Below are 11,145 nucleotides of genomic sequence, written 5' to 3'. Positions count from 1 at the left end.
CCGGGCGAGCTTCTAGTCGGCGATTGAAGGAGGCGACTGCTCCTTAAGGGCCTCCGTCCCGTGGGTTCGGTTGTGACTAGGAAGGAGCTAGTGGACTAGAACCAGGGTAAGGGGGTTTGCTAGAAGTTGTTCTTCCGCCAGGGCTAGAGTTTCCTCGCGGTAACAGCCTCCGTGGGCTCTGGTGAGTTCTGATTCACGGGTGGGCTTGGACCTGGGGTTAGAGGAGTTGCGGGGTCCTCGGGATCCTGGCTGAGGGTTCCCCGGGGGCTGACCTGCCCTCTCCCCAAATCCCGCGGTGGTGGACTGCCCGCATGTTGCGGGCTCAGCTTTTACCTTTAACGTGTCATTTAGACCTCTTCATTCCTCCAATATCCTATTTAGAAGCGACATATGGGAAGCCCGCCTCGTTTCCAAACTGCTGGGGTCGCCCCGAGACCCTACTCTGCGGACCCCACCTTGGTCACCCTGGCGTTACTCCTGGCTCACAGTAGGTGCTGTGTGCACGTGTGTTGACCGAGTACAAGTGACGCTGGCTCCCAAAACTAGCAGTCCTGGGTTATGGGCCCCGTGTGGCTTTGGTCATGTTTGTAGTGCTGTAGCTGACGCCAAACAGTTCCTCAAGGTCATTCGCTTAGCCTGTGGATGCCTGTTGTGTATTAGCATTACTCGCTCCGCTCTCTGAGCAACTTAAATCAATTTGTCCAAAGTGCTGTCATTAGCACTGATCACAAGATGTCATGATCATTTGTTTTTATGTCTATTTTCTTTCCCTCCATCACGTCCCGTTAAACTGTAATCTTGAACAGTGCTTGGTAAATTGTTGAATGAATGAATAGGGCGCCTCCACCAGGTGTTGCAAGTCTAAACCGAGCTGTGTGCTCTGGCTATTTCCATTCTAGAAGGCGAGTTATGTCAGCAAGTAAGTAGAATTTCCCAACTCCCAGTGCAATTCTTAGAGACCCCTTTTGTGGGGGTTTATAACCCTTTCTATATCGTAGTCATGAACTCGAGTCTGATTTAAGCCTGTTATCACCATATACCTTCATAGTGCGTGACAATGAACATGCACTCCCCAGACAGGTGAATGCACTCAACTAAAGAGACGCTAAAGTAGAAGCCATAAGAAAAGCATAAGACATACAGTCTGAAAGTGCAAAGGAGTGGCTTATTCTATGTGGGAACAGGCTTGGAAGGGCATCTTGAAGGAGGGTGGCATTTTTGTTCCATAGGAGGTTGCATTATTTGAAGTGACATTTCTCATAGGCTGCACATTCACCTTTTCTCAGATATGCGAAATCCTCTTTATTCCCGTAACCTCTTCGGTAGCTGTCAGACTCCTATTCATCAGTAATAATGTCATAATGATAATAAAACTAGAATGTATTGATTGGTACATAGTGCTAATTACTTTACATGTATTATCTTGTGAATCCTCAGAATCAATCTTTGAAGTAGGTATTGTTTCCACCCCCATTTCATTAACGAAGAGGCAGAAACGGTTTGCTCAAGACTGCACTGCTGATAAATAAAAGAGCCAGAATTGAGCTCAGGTTATCTGAATGAGTGCCCTCATTCTTAGAGCCAGTTATAGCCATATTGTGTCCTTTAAGATTTATTTCTAATCTAAAAGCTCTTTTTTTCCTGTAAAAATTCTCTAAACTATCCTTTCTTCTTAGGAAAAGTTAATTTGTGCTTTGTACTTTCATCTACTACGGAATTTATTACAATATGTTATTGTAACGGTTTATATCAGTGGCTCTAAGAGAGGATGAGCAGAGACAGTGAGCTCCTCATGGCTGGTACCATGTTTTAGATGTATCTAGGATGTGATCTGGAACACAGTGGGTATTCAATAAAATTTTATTGAAATAATGAATTCCTATAAGGTAACATGCCTGTATCATATTCAGTCAACAAATATTTGTTATGTGCCTACCATGTGCAAGCGGGTAGATACATTTTAATTCTGCCTTCAGGGTGCTTATAGTTTATTAGATGAGGCGAAAACAATACTACTTTTGCTTTGTAATCTTTTGTCTAAATAAACACTGATTGGTTTTGTTGCAAGGAGGGCAGAGAAAATCAGGGACAACGAAAGAAATGCTGGGTCAGAGCATCCATCTGAGTGTAACAACAGGACATACTTTTTGTAGTCTTATTAAGGGTTCAGAAAAAGTTATCTAGGAAGAAAGTCTACCAGACTGCTACTGAAAAAGAAAACCAAAACATACTGTACACTTATTCTGCATCTTGATTTCTTAAGTGGTCAGCCTTGAGTCAATAGATATAGAAAATTTTCATTATTTTTACTAGTGGTATAGTATGACAAATTCAAAAATAATTTTACTAGTGCAAATGTTCATTTTCAATATATTAATTTTGATAGTTTTCAAGATGGTTTAGCAGTTCATATTTTCACCAGCAACTCATGAGCCATACAAAATACAAAATAGTCACCACTGGGTGATAATTTTTTTTTTTTTCAATCTAGTGGTTGTTGAAAGTGGCATATTGTTGTTTAAATGACACTTTTTTGAAACATCACGAGCTTAAGCATCTTTTCAAACTAATTGATTTACACTTTTTAAAATAAATTGTCATATCAGTCACCCAATTTTATATTGGATTGTCTGTCTTTTTAAGAATTTTATATTGGGACTTTGTCAGGTGCTTTGCAAATATTTTTCTGATTCTCATTTTTCTGGACTTTGTTAGTGGTGTATTTTTTCTTTTTTTTCTTTTTCTTTTCTTTTTTTTTTTGGGGGACGGAGTCTCGCTCTGTTGCCCAGGCTGGAGTGCAGTGGTGTGATCTCGGCTCACTGCAAGCTCCGCTTCCCGGGTTCACGCCATTATCCAGCCTCAGCCTCCCGAGTAGCTGGGACTACAGGCGCCCACCACCACGCCCGGCTGATTTTTTTGTATTTTTAGTAGAGGCGGGGTTTCACCATGTTAGCCAGGATGGTCTCGATCTCCTTACCTCGTGATCCTCCCGCCTCGGTCTCCCAAAGTGCTGGGATTACAGGCTTGAGCCACAGCGCCTGGCTGTATTTTTTCATACACAATATTTGACTTGTTAATGATGTCTTTTGCCTTAAACAAAGTTTTGTTTTTTGTGGTTAGGTTTCCATCACATTTTTCTTTATGGCTTTTGGGTTTGCTATCTTGCTATTTTTTTTTTTTTTAAAGCTGTCTCTTTTGTTGTTCTGAATATTATACTAAAGTCTCTGGTAGCAGTGATAATGAGTGGTGATTAATAAGTTAAAGTATTAGCTTTTATTTTAGTCTCATTTAAAATATGTATTACCTTTTCAGTATATATATTTTTAACCACGTAAGTTGATCAGATTTCTCTTTATATCTGAAATCATTTCTTAAAGCCTTTCATAGTTTATAGTTCTCATAAGGAAAACTTATACCTTTTTTTCTTCAGTGGGGGAGACTTTGGTAATGCCATGTTTTGGATTTAAAATAACATTAAAGATATATGCTTTGATATTTTACATTCTCTTTACTTTAAAAACAATAACGTAAGTATTCGTTATCTGAGAAAAAGTAGCCCTGTATTTAAAATATTAGTAGCTACATTTTTAGCAATAGGCTCTTATAAATCTTAATGTTCTTTTTCAATAATCAACATCAGTTGATGGCAGGTTAATAAAGGATTGGAACAAACCTCCTTTCTCTAACTTCAGGAGAAATTAACCCAAATTCCGTATTTTGTCTTGTATTTGTATTTAAATGAAAGAGAGGTAGAAGACACAGAATTCAGAAGCAGAAAGGATTTTTTCTGCCTGGAGGATTCAGGAATGTCTTTAAGGTCCAGTTTAATTTCATCTCTTTTAAGGAGATGGGATTTAATTGGGCTAGTATTTTCATTATTCATATATAGTGTTCTCTACGCTATTAAGTCCATTTGCAGTAGTAGAAAAAAAATCTAGAGACTTGTGATTGTGTGTTTTTTCCTCACCATTTCATATTATAGGCTCTTTACCATACTCATATCTTCATCTTATGTTGATATACAAAAGGCATCTTATAGATGGACTTAGATTTATTTTCCTCAATATGCATGTCTCTTCCCCCTTTAGCCCTGGCACAAGGGTAGAAAGGAGTAGGTGTGGTCTGAGAAGCAGAGGCTGGAGGGTTTTTAAGTTGATGTAAAGAGTCTGAGTTGATATGAGTTGAAAGGGACGGGTTGGGTGTAAGGACCAGAGAGGAAGGGATTAGAAGGTAGACAGCAAATTTGAGGTTGGCCAAGAAACATAACTCAGTCTTTGAAAAACAAAAACTTGACATAGGGGGATTTTCACCACTGAAATTCATATGTGTGTTAATCTTTAATACCATATTCATCTAGTCTAGCTTGCACATTTTCTTTTCACACTTTAATATCTACAACATAGACTGCATCCTAAAATTAATGTTATGTCATAATTTGATTGCCTACATCTTGTTCCTACTGCTACAAATGGAACTGCATCATAGAATCAAAGACATCTTAGATCTGATGAAATGGGGTATTGTCTACTCTAGAGCTATTGGCTTCCACAAAAGTTTGTGATACAGTTCTTACCTGTTAAGATGAGGGAGCTAAGTTCTTTATGGTAAAATGCATTTGGATTGCTGGGTCTCTATGCTTCTGATTTTACTTCCAATTTAATGACATTTTAGAGCTTGAAAGATGTAGTGAATGAGTTGTGGCTCAGGCTCACATCCAAGTGCGTTTCATTGGCATGAACGACAGTGGACTGAATGGAGGGCAGTGTTAGGCCAGGTAATTGAAGACACCTGCCTACTTTTTTTTTTGTTGGGATTGTTCAGAGCTTTGAAGTTCTAAGGGGTTTATGTGTAGTGTCAGGATCCCTAAGTATAATTTAAATCAGCAGCAGCTTTTTTGACTGTAAGTAGTTGAAAACCCATTTCCTGCTGCTGCTTCTGCCGCAGCAGTGACTGCTCCCCAGGGAACTCTTGCTGTTGCTTTTGGAATTGGAAGTCCACAGTGGTGGAGCTTCACAGCCTTCACTTCTGTTTTTCCTTAGTGTATTGCCAGAACCTGATTTTATCAAGCTTAAGAGGAGGACATTTAAGACTTATATTTTGTTGCGCGCTCTATGGCATTTACTGAATTGTAAATGGTTTCTGGGTAGCAGATTTAGGGGCCCTCTTCTTGTAAAGCATGATATTTGGATTTCTGATATTAAAAAAAAATGAAGCAATTAGGGTACTGCCTGTGCCATGTTTAATATATCACATTTGAAATTTTGTTTGAGCTTAAGATTTTTACATTTGGCACATTTCTAGTTTATTACTATTGTCATCTTATTTTATATGTGGGCAAAAAATCTTACTGTTTTAACTTATACTTTTCAGACCACTAGAAAGGTCTATTCGTAGTTTTATTACCGATTTGCATTTTTTCTTTTCCATGAATTGCTGTCATATAGCTGTTTTCTATGAATCGCAATTATTTGTATTGGCCATAATGGAGTTATACATATTTTCTCCCAGTCTGTTTCTGTCTTTTCACTCTGTGTATGTATGGCATCTCTTATGTAGTTTGTTCTGGGGAGATTTTATGGAATATTCAGAAACCAAACATCTTCCCCTTCCCATAGGATGACCATGTCATTAGACTTTGGCAGTGTGGCACTACCAGCGCAAAATGAAGATGAGGAATATGACAAAGAGGACTATGAAAGAGAGAAAGAGGTAAGTTGTTAAAAAAAAAAAAAAAAAAAAAAAAGAGAGAGACACTCTAAACCCAGTCTTTAACAAGTTTTATTTCTTGATCAAAATTATATCATCTTGTGTCATTTTGAAGGGATTTGGATTTTTTTTTTTTTTAAAACAACCCTAAACTCTGCTTGCTATTTAGACTGAAAAGGTGGATAAGTGGAATGCTTCTGGTTTTGAGACACGAATAAAACACAACGTGAATAATGCCATCAGATAAATGGTTAAATTTTTCTTTTCATTTAGGAGGTAATGGTTGACTTTGGAAGTGGCAGGTTAGATTCTAGGTGCTTGTAACATTGCCATGAATAGGTCTGACAAGGCTCTTTGCTTTGGGTAGTTTACATCCTAGTGGGATGGCAGACAATAAGCAAGTAAACAAGTGAGTAAAGTAATTTGAGTGAGTGATGATATATCATTGATAAATGACAGGAAAACAAACTGGAGTGCTATGAAAGCAATTGGTAGGGGATTGCTGTAGATGGGCTGGTGAGGGAAGGTCTGTGGGAGGAGGCAATATTTGAGCTGAGACTTGACTTATGAGAAGGAACCAGCCATGCCGAAGCCTGACGAAGAGCAGTCTAGGCCAAAACACCAATGAGTGTAAGCTGGGAAGTTGGGAAGAGACCCGTGTATCTGTGGCACAGCCAGAAGGCCATGGTATTGGGTACATATAAGCCAGTGTTGGGTGGTGGATGTGGGTGTCAGATCATGGAAAGCCATGATAAGGTGTTTGTATTTTATTCTTAGAGCAATGGGAAGCCAGTGGAGGATTTTAAGCAGGGAAAAGTGATACCATATTTTTGAAGATCTTTCAGAAGGCTGCATGGTGAATAGATTATAGAAGGAAAGGAATAAAAGGGAGAGACCATATTATTTATATATAAAGTGTTTAGCAGAATACGTGGCACATAGCAAGTGTTCAGTAAATGGTGGCAATAGTAATAGCAGCAGTAGTAGTGTTATTGGTGGAAGTCAAGTTAGTTGTTTTGGTTGTTTTTAGTGTAAGTCAAATTTCTTGATTATCTGTTATAAAAGGCTTCTTTTGTCCTGACACTATTTTTTATATGACCCATTTTCTAACATGTAAAGAAATCTTTAATAGTTATTGGGGACCATTAGTATTAATAGGAAGCAAGGAATAGGGTCAGTTGACTGTTGTTCATGTGACTGGTGGTAGAATTATGGCAGGGATAGAAAGCTGGCAACTTGCTGGATTTGGTTCATAGACAGGTATTGTCTTTTAAAAAATTGAATCTGTATTTGAAGATTCAAAAATTTTATGCAGCACTGCAGATTCTCTGGCTTATCTAAAAAACATCCAAAGCTCTGGCCACACCTGGCCTGTATTTGCACATGGCAGCAGGCGGGCTGGAGCTGAGCAGTGGCTCTCCTTCCCCAGCTGGCCACGGTCCCCACTTCTCACACAGACATGGGCTTATGCACTCAGACCTGCCTGCTTCACTCTGGTAAATTCTCTGCCAGGTCCCTGAGGGCATTTGAGTTTATGACCCTGGAGAGGGTTTCTGGATTTTGGCAGGGCCCCTCACAACAATTGTTGTGGCAAGGATGGGAATGAGGATTTTCTGTTACTTTGAACCTGCAGCATGAGGTTTTCATGACTGGGCTTGGATAGTTGGCTGGGGTTTAGCCACTGGGATTCTTGAGAGGGTCAGTTTAAGTAATCACTACTGTAAAGAAGAAAAAATATTTTGACAGGTGATTTTTCATTGAGAAATATATTAGAGAGATAGGTAGAGTGTTAGAGCTTACTGCCAGTGTATTGTGTGGTTAAAATTTTAGAGGGAATACTAGTCAAGGAGGCAATGAATTCTAGATAATATAGAAAATAGCTATTTGGGATCACTTCTTTGATAGATTGTATGCTGGGATAGGGAATTTCAGGGGAAAAGTTGTTCTTGAAAGATCAAGTATCTAAGAATGAGTATTTCCAGCAGAGTGGAAGGATATATAGCTAAATTGGCTCTAACATGATGATTATGGTTAAATTTGTAAAAAACTTCATGCTAATAAAAATATTTTTACTTTAAAAAATAATTGCTGCAAGGAAAACAGATTAGAGGCTAGAGAGGTTCAGCTTTTAGTAACAAACTTCAGAACTGTTCACAAATCTTCAGCTGTATGTATACTTTGTCACTACAAGTTAAAGTAATAAATTGGGTGGTCAAACCCAAGCTTGCATGTGTATCTAGAAGGCTTTTTAACTGTCTCAGTCTTCCTGACCCAGCAATAGCCGAATGGCTCACAGCCTTAAGAGATTAAAGAAAAAAAGCTGTTTTTTCCTGTCTACCTGGTTGGTAGCTTTGGGACTACGGCTTTGGGATTGTGGCTAGGTTATAACTGTTAGCAGTGGGCTAATGCATATTGCTTTCTCTACTTAGTGAATCACTTTGTGTTCAATTCGCTGACGTGGGAGGAATGCCTTTATCCCTGATGATGTGCTATAAGGCTTACCAGGCATACCGCATCTGACTCATAGTCTATCCTGCTAAGGGTTTGTGAGAGCCTCTCTTGGTACATGGTTGGATAGTCCTGATTTTCACTGTCTGGGATGAAAGGCCGGTTGCTAATACAGCATGTTTTTCCAAGCTGTGTTTAATTTTGTTGCTTTGGTGCCAGTTGGGATTTTGTCCACATGTGCCCATATCCCAGTGAATACACCATTCCAACCTTCATACCATCCTAAAGAGCAGCTTTACAATTATGATTTAGCCTTTTCCATTTCTATTCTCTCCACTGTTAGCATTGAAGATCAAATGGAGAAAGTGCCTTTAACATTCAGAAAAAGGAAAGGATTTAGTAAATACATTATTCAATATTTAGAGGATATTTAGACCAATGGATCTCAAGCCAGAGACCACCACGAATAGACCCATATTTTGCAAAAAAAAAACCAAAAAAACAAAAAAACAAAAAACAAGCAAACAAAAAACAAGAATTTTGTAAAAAAAAGTCCTATAATCTATTTCTAAAGTGCTGCAACTCTTAATGGTACATTAAGTTGGTCCACTGTGGGTCAAGGCATAAATGCATGGTAGAGAGGTACATAAACCACAGCTTCTCACAGTGTTTTAACTGAAACTCCATCTCTTATAAATAGTTGACAGAGCAGATTAGGGTGCAGATCAGCGAGGGTGATGACATCATAGAGATATGTATCATGTCGGTTAATATCCATTAATTGTCACACATTACTTATGTTTCTCCTAACTTACTGGAGGACATTACTTTCTGATTGTACTCTTGAGAGCTGCTGATAATACTTGTTGTTCTTGCTAAGGAGGAGATCTCATCCAAAGCAAACTTTTCTTTATAAAGCTGTCCCAGAAAATAATTCAGAAGCTCTTGTATTAACTCATTCATAATGTAACAATGTGACTTTGCAAAAATACTCTTCACTTAAAGTCACTATACTTGTGATTGCACAGTCAGATATTACAGAGATACAGTTTTTTTTTTTTTTTTTTTTGAGATGCAGTCTCGCTCTGTTGCCCATGCTGGAGTGCAATCGTGCAATCTCGGCTGGTGCTGCCTCCCGGGTTTGAGCGATTCTCCTGCCTCTGCCTCCCAAGTAGCTGGGATTAGAGGCATGGGCCACCATGCCTGGCTAATTTTTTTTGTATTTTTAGTAGAGACGACGTTTTGCCATGTTGGCCAGGCTGGTCTTGAACTCCTGACCTCAGGTGATCCAACTGCCTTGGCCTCCCAAAGTGCTGGGATTACGGGTGTGAGCCACCGTGCCCAGCCCCAGATAAAGGTCTTTTTGTAATAGGAATGCTTGTTATAAGCCTCTTAGTTGTTGGTAAAGCCACAGCTTAAAGAAGATTGCCATTTTGGACTCTCACAGTCAGCTGGAGTAGACGTGTACTTTCTGCAGTGTCACCAGAAGTAGCTCTGTGGTGGTTGTTGGTTCTAGATAGCAAAATTTTCTGTTTATGTGTGTATATGTTCTGGAGCTGGTGATTTGGGGCAGAAATACTTGGTAATCTATGATATCAAGATAGTATTTGCTGATGACGGGTCATTTAGTGATGACATCTTTGAAAATGATCTTGAGTAGAAAGGTAGATGTTTTAAGTAGCAGGTGGCAGATAGAAGCTTGCACCTGGCAATACTGACTTGGTTTCTATATCGGTACTTCTCTAATAGAATAATAAAGCTCCGCAATGAGCTTGGCATCACGTATTTTAGAGGCAAGCTTTCCATTGTGTAGCCTTTCTTCCACTTTTTTTTTTTTTTTTTTTTGAGGTGGAGTCTCGCTCTGTCGCCCAGGCTGGAGTGCAGTGGCCCGATCTCAGCTCACTGCAAGCTCCGCCTCCCGTGTTCACGCCATTCTCCTGCCTCAGCCTCCTGAGTAGCTGGAACTACAGGCGCCCGCCACCTCGCCCGGCTAGTTTTTTGTATTTTTAATAGAGACGAGATTTCACCGTGTTAGCCAGGATGGTCTCGATGTCCTGACCACCCTTCTTCCACTTTTTAACTGCCTTGTTTGATGTAATTACGGAAACATTTTGATATTTTGTTTCCACTAGAGGGAGCTGTAAAGCTAGTATTTGTTTACATTTAGCGTGTATCCATGAAAGCATTATTTAATAATTCATAGTTGAAAATATCAGAATCTTTTTAGAAGTGTACCAAGAGGTCACCTGTTCAAAGGGAATATGACCGTTAGGTATTCCATTTGCTACCCTTTCTCTTGGGAGAAGATTATTGTATGGTTTGTAATTTGAGGCCTCTTGCCTTCATTAATATTGAGGATTATAGGCTCTGAAGATAATCTGTTTAGTTAATTTAAGTTGAAAATCCTGACAGAAGGTTTACATGTTCTCTGTTTTACATTTGCCCCTGAATGTAGGCTTTTGTATGTTCTACATGGGTTATTGCAAAGTGTTTTGTTAACAAAGTAAAATGCTCTTTTTTTTTCCTTTTTAAGAAAGAAATATGTGAAGTAGAAAGGGAGAGGAGTTTATAGAATGATTCTGAATTTATTTCAACTGAAGCCTTAGAGTAGTAAATTATCTTTTTTATAGGGAAGGTATCTGTTAAATTTTTAAACTCAGTTAATGCACAGTAATATCTGTTGAGATTGCTGCTTGCAGCCAAAAAGCAGTCTGATGAATTTTAAATTAATGCCTAGTATTAAATCTTATCATTTATAAGGATTGTTATTTCTGTTCTTGAATCTGTATTTGGAAGTTTGATAGATCTTTAATGAGGAAAATTTATAGTTTCTAAATTTCTCTATTTGGTAACAGGTAACATGCATAACTAGATATGGCAATTTTATGTTTTATTGCACAGGGTTCAGTGACCAAAAAGCAATTTGCCAGTGTATATGAGGAGGGCACACTTTGATCCTGGGAAATGGAAACACTGGAGGATGGATTTTAT

The 11,145-nt window shown here is 38.9% G+C and overlaps 1 protein-coding gene across 1 annotated transcript in view; it reads left to right on the top strand.

Moving 5' to 3' along the window:
- Positions 1–11,145, top strand: part of CEP152 (centrosomal protein 152) — a 73,228-nt gene continuing 62,083 nt past the window's right edge. Inside the window, exons 1-2 of the mRNA XM_025390242.1 lie at positions 1–181; positions 5,616–5,709. Of these exons, the coding sequence (XP_025246027.1) occupies positions 5,617–5,709 (93 nt within the window). The 5' untranslated portion in view covers positions 1–181; position 5,616. The remainder of the gene's footprint in view (positions 182–5,615; positions 5,710–11,145) is intronic.

Source organism: Theropithecus gelada, chromosome 7a (genome assembly GCF_003255815.1).
Source record: "Theropithecus gelada isolate Dixy chromosome 7a, Tgel_1.0, whole genome shotgun sequence".
NCBI classification, from domain to species: domain Eukaryota; kingdom Metazoa; phylum Chordata; class Mammalia; order Primates; family Cercopithecidae; genus Theropithecus; species Theropithecus gelada.
This window is presented reverse-complemented; position numbering and strand designations above follow the sequence as displayed.